The sequence below is a fragment of the Balaenoptera musculus genome, chromosome 4 (assembly GCF_009873245.2).
Source record: "Balaenoptera musculus isolate JJ_BM4_2016_0621 chromosome 4, mBalMus1.pri.v3, whole genome shotgun sequence".
In the NCBI taxonomy this organism is placed as follows: Eukaryota; Metazoa; Chordata; class Mammalia; order Artiodactyla; family Balaenopteridae; genus Balaenoptera; species Balaenoptera musculus.
The window spans coordinates 23,914,096-23,935,056 of NC_045788.1; the positions used below are offsets into that span (position 1 = coordinate 23,914,096).

The 20,961-nt window shown below is 43.9% G+C and overlaps 1 protein-coding gene across 3 annotated transcripts in view; it reads right to left on the minus strand.

The window, feature by feature from the left end:
• Positions 1-16,207: 16,207 nt before the first annotated feature.
• SLC9A9 (solute carrier family 9 member A9) overlaps positions 16,208-20,961 on the minus strand; it is a 541,542-nt gene continuing 536,788 nt past the window's right edge. The window contains exons 15-16 of one of the 3 annotated variants that reach the window (XM_036851048.1): positions 19,083-19,188; positions 16,208-17,815 (exon numbers count right to left, since the gene is read on the minus strand). In XM_036851048.1, coding sequence (XP_036706943.1) covers positions 17,588-17,815; positions 19,083-19,188 — 334 coding nt within the window. In that variant the 3' untranslated portion in view covers positions 16,208-17,587. The remainder of the gene's footprint in view (positions 17,816-19,082; positions 19,189-20,961) is intronic. The other 2 variants (XM_036851049.1, XM_036851050.1) reach the window with 2 other exon arrangements.

Sequence of the window (20,961 nt, forward strand, 5' to 3'; positions counted from 1 at the left end):
TGGGATCCTCCCAGACCAGGGCCCGAACCCGCATCCCCTGCATTAGCAGGCCGACTCCCAACCACTGCGCCACCAGGGAAGCCCGAGAGGATAACTTTTGGTTTGTGTGCATCCTCAAAAACGCTCCCCTTCTTTACAAGGCCTCGATTCTCCACTTGCTTCCTGTGTTGCACTAACAATCGCTCCCCTTGCCACAGCAGCTGCCCGTAAAAACTGTCCCCTTGCTCTTTCACTGGGTTTTACTGTGATAGAAGAGTTTTCGTCAGTTGATGGATACAAAGTTAACCATTTAATTCACACTTACATGTTGTAATTTGAAGATAGTGGTGGAAGGCCAGGTTCTACTGGGTTACTGAAGGCCTCGGGGGGTGGTGAATTCATCACGAGACTGGGCTTCAGCTAGACAGGAGGATGACTTGACTTGGGATATGACTTGGGTGTTATTGGAGCCAATCAAACTCAGAAGAGACTGATGATTCAGCTGGATTTTATACATCCATAACTGAGCGTATTGAACGCCGCCGACTGTTATTGATACTTGCCATTTGGAGCCTAAGGAAGAAGAATTATCAGAAGCTTCCTTGGTAGACATGAAGTCAGCGCAAAGGGAGGTATTAATATATCAGAGTTTGGGGACATTTAATTCAGGACAGTTTTCAAAAGAAGGCACTTAAAAAATGTTTGGGGAAGTCTAGTATGGGGAAGTTGGTGCATCAGGAGTGGAGGTTCCTCTGCACCTGTGGTGGCCCCCAAAGGCCCTCAGAAACCCACCAGGGCTCTTCCAGGGACAGGCCTGGTGTGTCAGCCCTGTGCCATGGCAGGGTATGCCTCCTTGCTGATGCCAGCTTTGGGATCTCTCCCATCCAGCCTGACAGAGCTGAACAAACACTGTCAGTGATGGGGTCTCTGGGCTTCCCTGCTGTGTGCTCCAGGCCAACCACGCCCCCTGAGTTCCAGAGACTGTTTTTAAACTGGGTACAATATAATTGATTAGGATTGATTTTTCTAAATTACAATTACAGTTTGGTTTTGTTTCTTTAAAATTACACTCTGGTCCCCTTGATTGGAGTTTTGAATATTCCCAGTCTTTTCAGTTACACATTTACAGTCTCTGGGTTTATTTCCACAGATGGCTGAACTCATGCATTATGTATGGGTTTTACAGGTGGTGTCTCGGAGGGCAAGTCTGTTCTTGAATGTTTGCTGGGTCCTATGGTCACTCCCATGTTCTATCCACATGTGTGGTGCTGTATCCCCGTTGAGTGGGGCTGCTGATACTCCTCATGGGAAACCAACCCCTTAGCATTGCCAGTGTACCTGTGAGGGAGTCAGGATGTGTTTTCATCTTCCCCCCAGATTCCTGTACGGGGAGGGGATTGTAAGTGTTGACATTGGATCAGAACTGTCAAAAGCATATAAACTCAGCTTCAAAACTTGAGAAACTTGAGTTGTGGTTCTCTTTGTTCTGCAGCAGGGCTAAATCCCCCTGTTTCTAGCAATCTAGAACAGAAAAACAAAGAAACACATGGAACCCTCGGGTGCTACTCAACTGATGAGGACACTTCTATCCCAGCATCCCTGTCCTCAGGGTGGCCGTGCTCACTCAGCTTGGGTTGGCTGAGGACCCAGATTTCTTACTCTCCTTTAATCAATTGCGATTTCAGCTGTGGTTGGGTGGGACTTCTTGTAATTGTGTTTAATTAACATTGATGTCGAAACAAGAGTTCCCCCCTACCCACAACCCAGGGCGTCCTTCAGGGACTGCACCTATAGTAGAGCTTCTGGTCACCCTCTCTGCTTCCTTTTCTCTCCCACCTCCACCAGCTGTGCCCTCCCCTGGTTCAGAATTCCTGTGAAAGGCTGAACGGGAGGAGCAACTACACCAGCACACGTCAATCACGTGCTGCCTGTCCCCCATCCCCAACTCCTGTCAACACTTTAGTCACACACTGTAAGGTTCAAACTATCGTCCTGTCTCCCAGGGCATCAGTGTTTGTTCAGAGACCCTCAGGGCTCCGGCCCTCTCTTCACAGAGGGCTTGCTCTCATCTTCTGCAGCTGTACCACCTGCCTTCCTCCCTTGAACTTGACCTACTAATGCTTCCCTCCAGAGGATCAGCACAGTGTGGGAGATGCACCAATGGGCTAATTACATATGGTGGAGAAAAGCTTACCCCTCAGAGCAGGAACTCTTTTGAGGTTAAAGCCACCATAAGCGCTTATGAAATGCTGATGCCTGGACAGAGAGAGAGAATCATTCCTTCTGCCCCCTGCATCATTTCCAGGCCACAGGAGAAAGCCAAGGCTAGTGGGTGTTGGAGGAAGGAGCTGTCATTGGAATAAATGTGATGGCTAGAGGTCACCTTAACTGAGCTGCTAAATGAAGTTGTGTGCTTTGTCTTTTTAATGTGGATGGGTCACTGTTTTTATGGCTGTACTTATGTCATCTTTCTTATAACTGGCTTGGCTTATTGGCACCACTGGGTATTGTGGACTGAGAATTATTGGGAGTAATTTTTTTCCCTTCAAATGAAAAGCCTGCCCTACTTCTTCCGAGCTTATCCGTCAAAAGTACTTAGTATCACCTGACTGGTGGTAAGTGAGTGACTGAATTGGGTTTACTTGCAGCTTCTTGGCGTGTGTTTCTCAGAATGTTAGCCTACCAGAATACCTATCAGACATTTGATACACCCACGGACCACCATTTTCATAGAAAAAAGATGCAACACAATTTTTAAAATAGTAAAGTGAAAACTGCATTCAAAATGAAAAACAATGTTTTTTTTTTTCCCGGTGAGAGACATGATATAGTTTACCATCTTTCACTAATGTGTCCATATCCATATACAGACCCATCATAACGTATCTGCTCAGTGAGGGAGAGTTTGAGCCACAGAGGAGTTTCCCTATAATCTATTGCTTTTTGGTTTGTATTTCTCCTAAATTTGAAAATCCTTATTCAAAATTATGTGTTTGGTAATGGAGGGACATATAGGGTGACTCTGTCAGATAGTTCTGGATATCTGCATAGGAAGGACAAGAACCCCAGATTATGGGGTGCTTTCTCATTATTGTCTTTCTGCCCATCAGCCCCTTGTCAATTAACACGTCCTACTAATGGGGATGTTTCAACAAGGAAGATGATGGCGAATGAATTCCTTATTTCTTCTTTGGTTTTATTTGTAAGTTTTCTTCATATTCTTCTGCAATATTCAGATATGGATTTTCAATATGCCCATTAATAAGCCATATATTTCTCTCTATCAGAAGACAAGAGAAATTGTTTTGGAAAATAGCTACTTCCAGGGATGGAGTTGTCTGTACCACTGTTTGTTTCTTAAAAATCCAGATGTCTCATTTCCAATATTAAAAATGATGGCATTTCAGCTCTGAAGTGAGAGTTGCAGGCTGTTTAAGACACTGAAAGTTCAAGTGTGATATGTAACTTGAACAACACAGTTGAAATGATTAGTTACAGAATTGGTTCCTACTGGAATCCAGAGTCATGAAGTAAAAAATCATATTATCCATTAAAAAAAAAAAACTACGTGAGTCCCTTTCTCCTTGACATTCAGGATATTTTGGTGAGTCAAACACAGAGGACTCCCCATCCATGCTTTAGGTGGTACACGGAAAAACTCTATACTTGGTGACCACAATTTGATTTGATATGCCACTTTTTATTGTTAAATCAAGATCATGGCTTAAAAGAAAAATACCATCTGTATGCCAAAGATTCTCCTGAAAAGAAAATTCCAGATCTAGCCTGCTGGTCCCAGAGGAGGATGGGATGGGAGGTACAGCAGGGCTAGACCAGTGACCACCCCAGTGGGACCCAGCCTGGATTAACAGACATGCCCCCCGCCCCCCAACAAATGACTCATGACACATGAGCTAAATAAATGCATACTGTTTGTATTGCTGAGATTTTTGTATTTGTTTGTTATGTAGCGATAGCTGACCAAAACACCTTATTTCTATCATTACCTTCCTAGAGTCTATTTTCAACACAGCAGATGGAATGATCCTTTTAGAAGCCAGATTTTGTCAGTTATATGCTGCCCATGCCATCGGTTCTCATTTCACTAAGGGTCAAAAAAAAATTTTTACAAGAACCCATATGGACGACCTCTTCACCCTACTCATTTCCTCCTGATTTCATCGTCCACAAGCCTCCTCCTTGCTAGCTCTCCTCTAGTCACACTTATTTCCTTGCTGTCCTTAAACATTGCAGACAAGACTAGAACTCTCTCCCTGCAGGTATCTCCATGGCCTTTGCTCAAATGCCATCTTCTCAGAGAGGCCGCCTCTGATCATCCTACTTAAAATCCCAACTTTCATGCTACTCCTCATCCTGTAATCTCAACCTCCCTTACACTGCTCTATGTCCTTCCCCTATGGTGCTATCACTCATTAATCTACCACTCAGTAATCTACCAGACAGTCCTTGTTAAAGTCTGTCTTTTTCTGCTAGAATGTAAGTTTCGGAGGTCAGGAAACTTTGTTTTATTCACTCAGTATCCTAAGCACCTAGAACCGTGCCTGACATAGTGTAGGTGCTCATTAAGTATTTGTAGAATAAATAAAGGTCAAGAGGTTTACTGGTGACCAGAGAGGTTCTCTCTGAATAATGCAGTGTGTGGATGGACATTTCTGCTTGCTTGTCAAAGCCCTCACTGGCCACCTAACAGTATTTTGTCAGTATGATCCAAGCACACCTTTCCTGGTCTACCTCACCAGGTACGAAACAATCATTTCCAAAATAAAGAGTCTTTTCTGTAGCAAAGGTTTTTAGTAACAAAGAGAACAAAAACTTGCAGGGCATTTTTTACTTCATTTATTTATTTTACATAAGCCTAGAGCTGATTTATAGTCTATTCAATGGTGGTATTATCCAAGCGAAAACTGAAATACCCACTCGCAAACTCACAAGATCACAAAGACCTTTCACCTTGAAAATCGTGTCCTAAAATTTACTCTTGTTTTCCCTCTAAGCGGAATATTTATAATTAAACTGGTTTAACAAACATTTTGGCAAAAAGTATAGTTTGACCCATTTTTTGCTGTTAGGCATACAACTTTGAATGGTGTTTCTGTGGCTTATAACTCTTCTTCAACTTTGGGCCAAATTTGTTAATTTTGTACTGGAATGTATTATTTTGTATTTGTTGTAGAAAAATGGAAAGATTTTTTTAAAATTAATTAATTAATTTATTTTTTATTTATTTATTTTTTTGGCTGTGTTGGGTCTTCGTTTCTGTGCGAGGGCTTTCTCTAGTTGCGGTGAGCGGGGGCCACTCTTCATCGCGGTGCACGGGCCTCTCACTATCGCGGCCTCTCTTGTTGCGGAGCACAGGCTCCAGACGCGCAGGCTCAGTAGTTGTGGCTCACGGGCCTAGTTGCTCCGCGGCATGTGGGATCTTCCCAGACCAGGGCTCGAACCCGTGTCCCCTGCATTCGCAGGCAGATTCTGAACCACTGCGCCACCAGGGAAGCCCAAAAATGGAAAGATTTTACCAAAGAAGGAAAATAATTTTCCCTCTGTGCTCTGAAGTGGAGGTAAAGCTTTATGCCCTCCTCTGACAAGTTTTGTAAAAGATGATGTTCTTCGAGGGAGGGGTGACCCGATAATTGAGTTTCAGATACTTTTCCTTTGTGCTGCTTGTGTGCAGTTGTCATTCGATGAATTCACCTGCCTGGTCAGACACCAGAACCGCAGAAGCAAGCTCTCGCTCGAGTCTTGTTTGCTACCTACGTGTATAACATTTTGAATTATAGTATTCACATGATTATTTCTATCCCTACTTTTATGCTCCGATGAACTGCTTTTGAGTCATTGATCCATCTTTGGGAATGTGGTGACACAGTACTAAGGACAAAAATGCATATATGACAGACATAGCCATTTTGCCCAAATAAGGAGAAAATATATTAATTAAGATGAGTTGCGCCCTGTAAACTGAAGATTAGATAACTGAAGGATTAGCTAACTGAGAAGTAACTGGGGAAAACTGAGTGATACTATCCTTACCAGACACGGACAAACTTTAAAAATAGAAGAATTTTTGTGAAGATCACAGTTAACATTACATTTCATATGAGTGCCCTGGCTGCGAACCGAATGGTTCTGTCACTTCATTTCTGAACCCGCCAAACTGCTTGCCGACCCCTTGACAGATAAAGATTGCCTGTTAACTGCATCCCAAGCCTGAGAAACACTGCTCTGGCCCTCTGGCCTCTAGCTACTTGAAGTGTGGTCCAGGGACCAGCAGATCAGCATCACCCAGGAGCTGGCTGGAAATGCAGAACCTCAGGTCCCATCCGAGACCTTCGGAATCTGAATCGGTATTTAACACAGTCCTCAGGGCATTCAAATGCCCTTTAAAGTTTGAGAAGTGATGCTCTAGACAGCCCTTCTTAAGATGGGTGTCAGGAGGGCGGGGTTACTCTCCTAATAAAGAACAGCAGCCTTGTAGGGCTCCGAGGATGGCAACGACACCAGCTGAACGGGCAATTGAGGGCCAGCAGAATAAGCCACCCCAGGAGGCGCCACTTGGGCATGTGGATTATCTCAGCCTGAAGACAATCGGGGCCCAGCAGGCTCAGGAAGAGCTTTTTACCTCCCCTTTAACTGCCTAAAAGAATTTAGATAGGGGGTCTGTACCAGGAAGAGAGCTATTGCCAGAGAGAATTTTTATACCCAAAAGACTCATCTGCGTGGCGAGGCAAACATTTGTTCCCAAACGTTGGCTCTTCCCATCTTCCTGTGAATTGTCTTCCTCCTCTTTGAAGCCCCAGATCCCTACTCCCTTCTCCTTAGCTCAGGATGGCATAAAAGCCTCAATTACCTGACTGCGGGGGTGTGTCATATTGTTATGGGGCTCCCATATGTACAAAATTTGTTTTTCTCCTGTGAATCTGTCTTACGTCAATTTAATTACTAAACCAGCCAGAGAACCTAGAAGGGAAGGAGAGAAGAGTTTTCCACCCTACGCAATCCCTGACTGTATCAAGAGTCATCTCTTGGGCTTCCCTGGTGGTGCAGTGGTTAAGAATATGCCTGCCAATGCAGGGGACACGGGTTCGAGCCCTGGTCTGGGAAGATCCCACATGCCGTGGAGCAACTAAGCCCGTGCGTTGCAACTACTGAGCCTGCGCTACAGGGCCCGCGAGCCACAACTACTGAAGCCCACATGCCTAGAGCCCGTGCTCCGCAACAAGAGAAGCCACCGTAATGAGAAGCCCGTGCACCGCAACGAAGAGTAGCCCCCGCTCGCTGCAACTAGAGAAAGCCCGCGCACAGCAACGAAGACCCAACACAGCCGAAACTAAATTAAAAAAAAAAAGTCATATCTTCATTTCTATCAGGCGCAGACTGTTGGGGGACGGTGGGAGGGGCAGGGCTGGCTCTTGGTCAAGGTTTCACCAGGAAAAGGATGCACTTGGAGACCAAGCCCAGCTCCTGATGCAGTTCGTATCTTTGGACCCAGTGGTATGAAAAGGAGACAATTTGAAGTGATTTGGCGGGTGACGTTGCACGGTCACGGGGGCTTGAAGGGAGCAGTTATTTTTTCTTCTTTTGTTTAGGCAGCAGCTGTGGCTCCCAAATGCGTTGCCTGCTGGGGATTTGGAACTTGATGATTCACAAGTTTTGTGAGTTGGTGCTTTTCTAGCCGGACAGTGGTCTCGGCCGTGCGTGTGGTTATAGCCTGAGGGTTGAGAATCAGACACAAATGAAGGCAGCATCCTCATGACCTCTGTTACTTCTTAGCCATTGTGTGGTTCCCTGTTGCCCCAGCAAGCAGGATGCCAGGGACGCGCCCTCCGGCGCCTGCTGTCACAGTTTGCCCTGCTCTTTCCCTTCCCTAGACTGTCCCCCCGCCCCACATTCCCAGCTTGTACTGCCTGTCCCAATCACCGCTTCCTCTTTGATGATTTTCTGCAACTGGGTGATACTGCTCCCTCCTCCAAAATCCCTTTCATCTAGTGGTTTGCAACCTTGGCTGCACATCAGAATCATCTGAGAACTTTAAGAAATCCTAATGTTCAGGCCACAGCCCAGACCAGTTAAGTCAGGATCGCAGGGGGTGGAGCTTGTAAAGCTCTCCCGGTCCCTCCAATGTTCAGCCAGTACTGGTACCATAACACTTGTCTGATCACTGTAAACTGCATGAAGCTGAGGTACATCTGTCTGGCTTTCTGCCCCTGGTGCTGGGGCATCAAGGGTTCTTAGTGCATATTGACAGATTTGTGCTAAGTCTGCCTGCAGCCTGGTATAATTGCGGAAGAAGTCATGGTCTTTGGAACTATACAGTTCTGGGTTCATAACTCCCCTCTGCCATGAATCAACTGGGTGATCTTAGGGCAAGGCTTAACATCCCTTTCTCCCAGGTCCACGCACGTAAAGCGGGAGTTGAAATGTGATGCTCCCAGGGTGATTGTGAGGATGAAATGAGATATTGTATCTGGAAAAGTGAGGCCCATATCAAAAGGTCAACTAATATTTGTTTCCTTTTCTTCCTTTTGTCATTTTTCCTTTTTCCCTTTAGGCATGGTGCCAGGTACAACCAAGCTCTACCAAGCCATGACTGAATTCAGTTCAGTTCTATTAAGTCAGCATATCCTGAATGCTGGCCATCTGCAAGATAATGAGTGGACAGTGGGGTTTCAGGGAGGGGGACCTGGTGATTTTGGTTAACTGAATGCTGCCTGTAGACCAGGCAAAAGATGGGCGAGTTTCACAGTATTGACTGCATTGGTTAGGCCACATCCTGAAGTAGGGGGCATTTGAATCTGATCTCTTGTGTTTGGTCCTTGCTGAGGTGCTCTCCTCCCACTGACCAGTTCCCAGTGGGGAGAGGGCACAGAGGAGGATGCTGATCTTCAGAGAAGCTGCCTCCTGTGGTGCCAAGGCGCAGATGGCACAGTCCCCTCCTTTACCTCCAGGCTGGCTTGGTGGAGCTCCCCTCTCCTCTGCACTCATTGCTAAAACTAATCAGTCTGCCTGTTGAGGTGATGCAATGAACCAAGATGTCTTTGAATTCATGTGCTGTCTGGACTCATCGTTAGTCATCTGTGCCATCTTGACTGATCCCACTAATGATGTTGACACTGGCAATTACTAACTTGGATTATCAGCAGTATATTGTAAGCCTCTAACAAATGTTTGTGAAACTGAAGGGATGACAGGTTGATGGACAATATTTGGGAAGACTATGGAACCTTCCATAGGCAGGCGTCTTACTCCTTGCAACCTCCCCAAACCTAGCCTAACAGCTGCCAACGCTCAGTGATAAACACACCTGAAGGCTTCTTGGCTAATCTCACAAGTACTTCAAGAGCGTGCTTCAGGATCATCCTATGAACATCAGTTATCCTTGAACTGTGCTACGTATCTCCACGCACAGGGATAAGAGACTGGGGCAACGCTATGAGTAAATCAGAATACAGCACGGAAGGTGGTGTTTTTAGAACCAAATCCCTGAAGTGCTCCTTTCAAAAACATTTGAATTGATCAAATAATCTACCTGTTTCATTTATTTTTTATTTTATTTTTTTTTAACATCTTATATTGGAGTATAATTGCTTTACAATGGTGTGTTAGTTTCTGCTTTATAACAAAGTGAATCAGTTATACATATACATATGTCCCCATATCTCTTCCCTCTTGCATCTCCCTCCCTCCCACCCTCCCTATCCCACCCCTCTAGGTGGTCACAAAGCACCAAGCTGATCTCCCTGTGCTATGTGGTTGCTTCCCACTAGCTATCTATTTTACATTTGGTAGTGTATATATGTCCATGACACTCTCTCACTTCGTCCCAGCTTACCCTTCCTCCTCCCTATATCCTCAAGTCCATTCTCTAGTAGGTCTGTGTCTTTATTCCCGTCTTGCCACTAGGTTCTTCATGACTTTTTTTTTTTCCCTTAGATTCCATATATATGTGTTAGCATACTGTATTTGTTTTTCTCTTTCTGACTTACTTCACTCTGTATGACAGACTCTAACTCCATCCACCTCACTACAAATACCTCCATTTCGTTTCTTTTTATGGCTGAGTAATATTCCATTGTATATATGTGCCACATCTTCTTTATCCATTCGTCTGTCGATGGACACTTAGGTGGCTTCCATGTCCCGGCTATTGTAAATAGAGCTGCAATGAACATTGTGGTGCATGACTCTTTTTGAATTATAGTCTTTGTCCTTCTGTTCCAATCTGGAAGGAGAGGGGAGGGGAAGAGGAAGGGGAGAGAGATAAGGTGAGGGAGGGCATATCTCGGCAGGCAGGCCATCAGAGTGGGCAGTTTGGAAGTCTCTGGAGTGAGCTGACACTGCGGTCACAAGCAGAACTCCTCCTCCTCAGAAACCTCAGTTCTGCTCTGAAGGTCTTCAACTGATTGAATGAGGCCCACGCAGATTAGCTAGCCTAGTCTCCTTTAAAGTCAACTAATGATGGATGTTAATCACATCTACAAAATATGCATTCATAGTAACACCTAGATCAGTGTTTGAATGGGGATTATATCATAGCCGAGTTGACAAGCGAAACTATCACAGCTGAGGAGAGGTAGGGTCGTACACGACCTCTAGAACAGTAACGGTAGAAATCGATGCTTCTCTGAGCTAGTTCCCTGTCCCCGGAATGCCAGAGCTTCTTGAATTCTCCGTGAGGGCTCATACAGGCTCTTTTCCAGGGTGCACACTCCGTCTATCCACTGAATGTAGCACTTAGCCTCTGTCCGATTCTCTCTTTCTTCTTATTGTCAGTGGTTCTCCCCAGGGACTGAGTGAGAATCATCTGTGGTGCCTTTTGAGGAAAAATATGCTTGTCCCCTTGGAGATTCTGACACGGTCCTTTTGTGGGGAGGGCATATCAGAATCTCTTTGCAGGAGTTAGAGAGAGGTGATGAAGGTCATGTGGCATTTGAGAAACTCCTCAGTGAAGCTGTGATGCACATCTCGTCCCTCCAAACACACACCTCCAGCCTGGACATTTTCCTTAAACTTCAGATCCTTGTAAACCTCTGGATAGCTCCATGAAGCTCTACATGGGAATCTCAGGCTCAGCATGTCCAGAGCTGAATCCACTGGCTTTTCCTTGTTCCTCCTCCTAATACCCTCAGTGAATGGAGCCATCAACCTATTGTCACCTAAGCCTTAAACTTGGGATTGTTCTGGGCTCCTCCAGCTTCCTCACCTTCCATATCCAATCAGTTACCAACTTTGTAAATTCTCACTCTGAAACCTATCTAGAAGGTGCCCCCTCTCCATCCTCCTTGATTCCACCTGAGTTAAGTCTCTTATCATCTCTCTCCTGGGCTAGTAAAATAGCATCCTAACTGGGTTATTGCACCAACTCCCAGTCTTACTTGCACTCTGTCTCCTCACAATACATGTAATTTTCTTCCCTGTTTAAAATATTTCAATAACTCCCCATTCTCAAAGGATCATGGCCCAGACTGCTTCATTTGATCTACATCTCCAGAATTATCTCTTATTCTTCCATTTTCTCACACTCAAACACATGAACAGCCCCATGTGGAATAATTTACAGTTTCTCTAATGTGCCAGGCTGCTTCATACCCCTTTGTCTCTGCCCAGGCTGTTCCCTTTGATTGGAATGCCTTTGCCGTATTCTAATGATCCACCACACCTCCTGCCCCATGGGCCAGCACCCATCATGTCTGCTTGGTCAAATCCTCTCATCTTTCAAGACTTCACTCAAATGTAAGTTCCTCCTTGAAGCCTTTCTTGACCATACCTTCACCCCCCACCCCCATCTTGAAGCCAGAGCCACTCTAAGAACAGATCATACATGAAAATGGTATCATTGTAAAAATTAAAAGTAATGTGGATAAACCAAAAGGCTCTCTTGATTCAGTCCTCCTATTCCCACTCCTCTTTTTGTTATCAGTCTGCTGTGGATCATTCCAGACTGTTTTTTCACTAACAATTTATCTTGAAAATATTTCCATGTTGAGTGCATATGTATGGGTCCATCTCTACATAGAGTATAACTGCAGCAGAGTATGGGTACAATACAGTTTAGTTAACTCTTCTGCTACTTTTTTTTTAACCTTTTAAAAGGAGTTTCATTGATGCTATGCAGGCATTAACATTTCTCAAAAATTTTCAAATAGAAAGAATTAAATTGCTTTGCTTAGTAATCTTTTTTCCACTAATTTATCTTTTTTTTGAATTTTTGAATTTTATTTTATTTTTTTATACAGCAGGTTCTTATTAGTCATCAATTTTATACACATCAGTGTATACATGTCAATCCCAATCTCCCAATTCACCACACCACCACCACACCCCTGCCCCCCACTGCTTTCCCCCCTTGGTGTCCATACGTTTTTTTCTCTACATCTGTGTCTCTATTTCTGCCCTGCAAACCGGTTCATCTGTACCATTTTTCTAGGTTCCACATATATGCAATAATATACGATATTTGTTTTTCTCTTTCTGACTTATTTCACTCTGTATGACAGTCTCTAGGTCCATCCACATCTCTACAAATGACCCAATTTCGTTCCTTTTTATGACTGAGTAATATTCCATTGTATATATGTACCACAACTTCTTTATCCATTCGTCTGTCGATGGGCATTTAGGTTGCTTCCATGGCCTGGCTGTTGTAAATAGTGCTGCAATGAACATTGGGGTGCATGTGTCTTTTTTTTTTTTTTTAAGCTTTTTTTTTAAAAATTTTTATTTATTTATATTTATTTTTGGCTGTGTTGGGTCTTCGTTTCTGTGCGAGGGCTTTCTCTAGTTGCGGCAAGCGGGGGCCACTCTTCATCGCGGTGCGCGGGCCTCTCACTGTCGTGGCCTCTCTTGTTGCGGAGCACAAGCTCCAGACGCGCAGGCTCAGTAATTGTGGCTCACGGGCCTAGTTGCTCTGCGGCATGTGGGATCTTCCCAGATCAGGGCTCGAACCCGTGTCGCCTGCATTGGCAGGCAGATTCTCAACTGCTGCACCACCAGGGAAGCCCACATGTGTCTTTTTGAATTATGGTTTTCTCTGGGTATATGCCCAGTAGCGAGATTGCTGGATCATATGGTAATTCTATTTTTAGTTTTTTAAGGAACCTCCATACTGTTCTCCATAGTGGCTGTATCAATTTACATTCCCACCAATAGTGCAAGAGGGTTCCCTTTTCTCCACACCCTCTCCAGCGTTTGTTGTTTGTCGATTTTCTGATGATGCCCATTCTAACTGGTGTGAGGTGATACCTCACTGTAGTTTTGATTTGCATTTCTCTAATAATTAGTGATGTTGAGCAGCTTTTCATGTGCTTCTTGGCCATCTGTATGTCTTCTTTGGAGAAATGTCTATTTAGGTCTTCTGCCCATTTTTGGATTGGGTTGTTGTTTTCTTAATATTGAGCTGCATGAGCTGTTTATATATTTTGGAGATTAATCCTTTGTCCAACTTTTCTGCTATTGATGGACATTTTCCCCCCAGTATTTTGCAATAACAGTGTCACAATGAATATCATTTTGTACACTTCCTTATGCATAAATGCCAAGTATTTCTTTTCTACAGGGATGCCTAAAAGTAGAAGTCTGGATAGAAGGTATACATATTTGATTCTACATTTCTTGACATATTTTTTTATTTGGTAGTTTTTTTCTTTCTTTTCTCATGCATCAGTAAAAGTTCTTTGTATATTTTGAAGAATGATCCTTAGTCACACAAACAAAAAGTATATATATATATATATATATATATATATATTTCTCCACTTCATTTAAAAAATTTTGCTTATTGTGTCTTTAATTATAAGAAATTTTGTATTTTTATGTAGTCAAATGTATCATTCTTTGTTTTTGGTTTTTATCTTTCTCAGGAAGACCATCTGTATGCTAAGGTTATTTACATATTCTATTTTATATTTTTTGTTATTCTGTAGCTTATTTTTTACATTTAGCTGTTAAAGTTACTTGGAATTTAATTTTATGATGTTTGAGAGTATTACCTAATTTTCCTTCTTTTTCCAAATTGAAAGTCCACTGGTCCATACTATTTATTGAATAATAGTCTATTCATCCATGCCCCCAAGTTGAAATGACATTTTTTATGTATTAAGTTTCTAAATATATTCATGAGTCCATTTCTGTCCTTTGTAGTAGATTTTCTTGATCGGTTTGTTTATTTCCGGGTCAATACTACACTGTTTTGGTTACTATAGCTTTATTGTATGTTTTGATACCTTATAAGGAGTCATTATTTTTTAGCTGTCTGTCTCTACTAGATATGGGCTGGATGGGGCTGCGTCACATGTCTTTGAATTTTAAAGATTTTTACATAGTTTGCATCCATGTGTGTTGAATGATGCAAATGAATAAACCAGAAGCTATTGGTGCTACTGATGCTATAGTTTGTATTCTCAAGGTCTTAAAGATTGCAGTGTAAAATAGCTTTTCCAGTCCTTACTTCATATTGCAACTCAGTATCTTAATGTTTTGCTTCATAGGAATCTTCTTCTTCTTATTATTTTGAATAAATAGTGCATTTACAGTGTACAAAACCCAAAAGCTGCAAAAGTGAGAAATCTCTCTTTAATTCTTAAGAGGCAATCATACTACCAATTTCTTCTTCAACATCCAGAATGACAGCACACCATCTGTTCTGCACCTTGCTCTTTTTGTTTAACAATATATCTTGGAGATCATTCCACATCATTACTTACGGTGCTGTTTCATGAGATGGCTGTGCCATGTTTTATTTAACCAGGATGGCAATTCAGTTGCTTTAATAAATATTCTTTATATGTATAAAATTCTCAAATATCTGGAATAAAAATTTTGCTTATGAAACTGGTGGGTCAAAGGGTATTTGAATTTTCAGCTTCGATTTTTATCATAAAGTTGTCCTCCAAGAAGTTTCCAGAAACTTCATGAATGAAGACCGTGATGGCATTTGCCACCAGGCTTCAGACTTGCTCAGACTTGTGCCGAGTACCAGGGAGAACACTACAGAGATGTTAGCTGGGACCCTGACAGTGAAAGGAACTCTGTGTGTGTGTATGTGAGTGTGATGTATACACGGTAAGAAGTTCAAGAAAGAACCTTAAGTGAATTAATTAGGGTCCTGTTTAAAGCTCTAATAATGAATGCAAGCATTAATGGTTTGAATAAAGCTCCTTTGCCTTTATTATTCATTAGAAACTGGCAGTAAATAATAGGTTTGAATTCCACCGTCCTGATGCTGCTAATCAAAGCACAGAGCATTTCCTAAGATCATAAATTATTATCCTTCACAACAGGAGCAGAAAGGGAATTTGGTTTTATGAATTGCTAATGGGACACTAGCTAGCCTCTGTTCTGGTCTTGGTCTGATTCAGAGGGAAAAAGGCTGGTTATCACATCTTGAAGCTGGAACCCTGTCCAGTTGGGCAGGACACACATTTCCTCAAACTCACAATATCATACCTACCTGGAGTCAGCTGGGATAAGTGGTCCAGCCCAGATTAAAGAGCCCTCATTCTTCTTGTGGGTAATGGTTCATGATGTTCAGATGGAAAGAGATGTTTTTCCAAGCAGGAAGAGGGCTTTGCCTGTGGGCCAGGAGGCTATTTTGTTGTCTGCCCTCTTAGCCAGTTGGTACTGGGTGTAGACGGTGTATCGTCCCCTCTCTACCTCACCTCATTTCCATCCAGTGTGTCATATTTCTCTCCCTTCTCTCCACTCCTTCCCTCACTAACATTTGTCTGTTTTGGGGGGATCTTCTCTTTCCCTGATGTGTCTTTGTCCACCCAGAGGAAAAGAAACAAAACACTGAGTTCTCATCCCTCCCTTTCACATGATAAAGGCAGAAATAAGATGAATCCTTCTCTCCCGCCTTTCCTTCCGTCCTTTCTCCTCTAGCACCTCCTCCCCTGTTTTGGAAGTTTCTGGTCCCCTGCAGTGTGAAAGGAGGAGGAGCTCCCCTCTGCCTGACTCCGCCTTCCCTTCTCACATCCTCCCAGCCCGCTGTGCTCTCTCCACGCGTCACTGACTAGGCCAGCCGCCCCCATGGCTCTTCCTGGCCCAGAGGACCCCTGCATCTCCCTTACATCACCTTTCAGTCCCCCTTCACCTGGCACTTCGAGAGCAAGGGCTTAGCACTGCCAATTGGCGTGGACAGTAGAAGATGGCTTTAAATACATAAATAAAACAATCGTGCTTTTTAACAAAATTTTATTAGGATTAAGTCAAATTAGAAAACTTCCTGCTTTGCCATTTGCCATATTTACCCGGAATGACCATGTTATACTTAGCTGAGTAGAAAACAATTTGTGCCCCTGGATTCTACTGTTTGGAAAGCAAGAGAATCTGTGTAGTGGCGTGCCCGGCACCACCATGGTTCACGTCTAAAGCCAAATAACTGGTCAGCAAAGCCTATGTTACTTCCGAGCTTTAGGTCCCAGGAAGATGCCATTCCTAACCTGTGACTGGGGTCTGCTTTCTTGGAGTCTGATATTAACATTTGTATTTCAAGAGAAGCTGTGTTTGAGGTATCTTAATGGCTTAAAAGTTGTGCAGCTAAATTAAAAGCTATTGCGTTGGTCTCCCCGCCATGGGCCGTGAGCCATGCCTTGTAAAAATGCCCCTGATGCTGCGCCCTTGTCTCCTCCGCGCGGTCTCTGCGCACCCTCCGCCCTGCTCCTCTCGCTCCTGCCCCTGCGCTGCTGCTGAGCTGTGAGAGTTGGAATCGGAGGACAGGTCAGTGTTCCTGTCCCGACTCCTGCTGTGTGGAGAGGAACCTGTGCTAAGGAGTCTCATCACTCAGCGGACAGAGGGACCTGCCACGGAGCCTGGAAGTGACTCAGATGCAAGCAAGGACATGGTACGGAGGAGAGGACCCCGCTGTCCCTGGAAGGGGTCCTACCAAGGTGAAAAGTGGCACTGCATTTAGTGCAGAGCGCAACAAAGCTGTCACCAACGGCTTCAAGCAAGGGGAGGAGCAACTTGAAGAGGATGCGGAGGAGAACAGGCGGGTCCCCAGGCGCCGTGGGTTCTGTGAGGCCGTCAACAGTGGTATCAAGCAAGCACTTATCTGGGCCAATATCCCCGGATCATTAGGAGCGAGTGGGCGCCTAGGTTCTAAACATATAAAACGTCTCACTTCCTGAAGAACTGGGCATTCCCTCCAGCTTAGGAGCCGCACATTTAAGCTCAGAAACTCCTTTTCTGATGTTTAAAGTCTCCTTAATGAAGGGAATAGGATCCCAAATCTGAGTGAAGGGCCCAGAGAGCTGCACACAGAAAAGAAACACCCTGCAGACACAGCACATCTGTTTCATCCTCCCGGCAGCTAGACACCTCCCTCCCTCCCCCTGCACCCTTCCCACCCCACCCGATTTACTAATAAAAATGGCGCTGTCAAAAACTTAAATGCAGTTGCGTAACATAGAGGGATGATAATAAATTCTCATTTCTGCAGGCACCAGAGGATACACGTGATAAGGTTTTGAATCTCTCCAATTTATGCCCTTCAGACATTTTCCAGCCTCTCCTCCATGCAGCCTCATCGGCTTGGCTTGATCATCAGTGATCCCTGCATTACCTGTGATTACCTCGGCGTTGTTCACGCCCATTAATTCAGCTGGGATTCACCTGGAGTTTGCTCAAGCTTGAGTTCATAGCCTCCTAAGCCAAGGTCCCCCTCATAAATGCTTTCCTTGCTTGGAGTCTGGGGTGAAGCTTTCTGGTCCAGACCCGGCCTTGCAGGAGGGCTGCAGGGTGAGGTGGTTTGTTCCTGGTAATTCATGGCCAGTTCATCCTGGTTTACAATACATTCTACATCATCCTCTTTAAGCTGTTCCTGGTTTTGGAAAGAAAGAGAGGTCACTTCCCGATAAAAGCAGAAAACAATAGCAGTCCTACAGTGTTAGAAACTAGGATGTTTGCTTTCCTTTTTTAACTGCCCTGTCTTGTCTTGGCTGAAGTGGCTGGTATGGCAGATGTCACGTTTTCCCTCTCTGTGGGTAAGAGAACATGTGCTAATTGAGCACCTCTCTGGATAAGGAAGTTAAAATAAAATGCAGTGGATTTTTTGAATGGATACCTAATCTGGGTGAGAGGAGTTAGGAGTTTGCAGAATCCTGTGACCTCAGAGTACGGAATGATTCTCAATGTAGGTTTTGTAGCGCCTATCACAAAATTCTTAAAACTCAATGTCTGTTATATTTTCTTTGAAAAGTATATCCTCACAGCATGTTTCTTGGGATGAGTGTCACAGGGCTAAAAAGGGTTGGAAGTTACCATAGCAGATAATGGTGGAAATGAACTAGATCCGGCCACTAAAGTTTTCCTCAGACAGAGATTCCCTTAAAGAAAGGAATTAAAATCTCAACTCTTCTTCCATTGGTTTTTGGAAGACCACACGAAATTACCTGTAGAATGAACCCTGGCTAGGTGACCTCAGCTCAGTGGTTTCCAGCTTTGGCCTGTCTCGGAATCACTCGTTGAAGCACAGATGCTGGGCCCCTGAGACCAGAGTTCTGATGTAGGGCCTGAGAATTTGCAGTTCTAACAAGTTTCCAAGTGATGTTGAGGCCGCCGGTCTGAGGACACACTTGGAGAACCACTGGCTCAGGCTGTGGTGTCCTGAGCACGTCTGAGATCTGAGACGCCTTTTTCTCTGTTTAGACAAGGGGTCGGCCAGCTGGACAACGTCCAAGGGTGCCACAGACTCCAAGATTCTGCTCCTCGCCAATCCCTGACACTCTGATTTACTGATAAGGATTCTCATTGCTTTTCAGCATTTTTGATTCCACCCCCTTGAGCTATAAAGCACAGGCCTAGTATTCTAAATCTCAAAACACAGCACTTTGTGAGGGCACATTCCTTCTTTTATATTTTCTAAATTCATTTTATGGTTAAAAATAGTGGTCACAATAAAAAAAATTGCATTTTTTTAAAAAAGAAGAATGAGCCCACATCAGCAACAACTGAAAAGAGAAGAGAGATGATTCTTGGTGCCGTGAATTTTAAAAATGCTTCCTCCTCAAGCTGGGAAGAAATAGCTCCGAGGTTCCCCGGGCTCATCAATATTCACCATGCCTGTCCCTCTCGGGATATTTACTCACCCCGTAGGCCTGAGGACTGGTGAGCAGTCTGGAAATTGGGTCGCACCATTCAGGTAATGTTGTGGTCAGCGGAGGACCAGAGTGGGTTAAAATTGGTTTCAGATATCTGCGAGGGCTGTTAGGGAATACTTGCCAAGAGGAAGCCAGGATTTAGTTTCTTACACAGCACAAACATTTGCATGCCGCGAAAGAGACAGTTATTTTTACATTTAAATCGCCTACTCCCTCATTTAGGAGGTAATTTGGCCCGCAAAAATGGCTAATTATATTCTTTGCTCCACACACGTTCCCAGCCCTCCTCGTAGTCTTTAATCATGGAGAAATGGCGCCTCGACCTGAATGACTTTAATAGCAGCATACGAGACTGTGTTTTCCTAAAACCGCACACACATCTTAAACCAGAGGTAATTGTCACAAAGAAGCAAGAGGTATTTCATAAAACGTTCACTCATTCTAGGACTGGGTAGTGAACAGAGATTGTTTACCAAAATACTTTATTTTCACTATTCAACACAGTCACTTTATACTTCATACATCAATGCATCTCCATACGAAATAATGTAAATAAGCTGGAGCCAGGTTTATTCTACTGTCTAGCACCTGCCACTTCTCCTCTCTTCATCCCAAAGTGCTCTAACAAGTGAAAAGAAAAACCTGTTCATCTAAAGCCGTTATGTTTCCCTCCAATCTATCTATAATGAAATCCCTAGAGGCTGCCTCAGGTTGCCTTATTTATTTATTTTTTTCCTCCAAGAAAAGTAGTGAAATTATTTCACCATTCTATCAGAAACAGCTTTTAAGCTTTGTATTATTTCCTCTTCTGGAGAATAGCTCACCTCATCGACTTTCTGAAATGCTCTAATAAATAGGGAAAGGGAAAACAAAATGGAAAGCAGTTACCATCGGCTCGTGAGGATGTACAGTCACCCCCCAGGCACTCAAGACAAGAGGTCATCCAGGCAATGGCTCGTCTGGAGCCCACCCACCGCTGGACGACACCATTCTGTCATGCCCTGAATGCTCTGAGCGTGTGGGACAGAGGGAGGATGCAGCCCACATGGGCCAGGACTCTGGTTGCCTCTGGCTTCAGGTCACTCACCACCACAGTGGGGACAAAGCAGGCGAGGCTCATGAACACAGCCTAGTTATGATGCGAGGAGAGCGACTGAAAAGATGCTTGAGAGGGTCTGTAATTGCAACTGCGAATAGAAAACTTGACGACTCTTTTCAGATGAGCAGTTGTTGTGCTCAGTTAAGGACCGGGAAGATACTAAAGTTCAGAGCCTGGCATTCTCTGCAACATCTTGTAAGTCTATCTACAACTCTGGGAAGCCCTTGATGATTTGCCATTAATTTTATTACAGAGTGTTACTACCTTCATTTTATGCATGAAGGAATTGAAGCCTAGAGATATGATGATTTTAAATAATCCGGAGGCTCCCTTTGCTATTCGAATCCACCACCGTCACCCCCTAGTGAAAGGTAATTTATCAGAGCAGAATCGTGCATGTGACCAGCTGGTTCTCTAGAGAGAAAAGCTTGCAGACAGCACCCCTGCTGGTGAGCTGCGGACCCTCTCAGGCAGGGGGCATGTGGTCTTACTAGGTTTTATGGTGTGCATAGGTCAGAGAAGATTTTTTTTTGTTTTTTTAGGGAGGTGAGGTGGATGAGATATATATATTATACAACTGGAGTATAAATCAAAGAAAATCCAGCCAATTTTATTTCCAGATGGAAAAGTGACAGCAAGTAAGCAACATTTTTAGCGATGTTGTGTAAATAAAAATGAGGTCTGTTGTTCAAGAGAGGCCTGGTCAACTTCCATTGTTTGAGATTCTCAATATAATGAAAAATCAAAATGCCAAAATCATGTTACAAA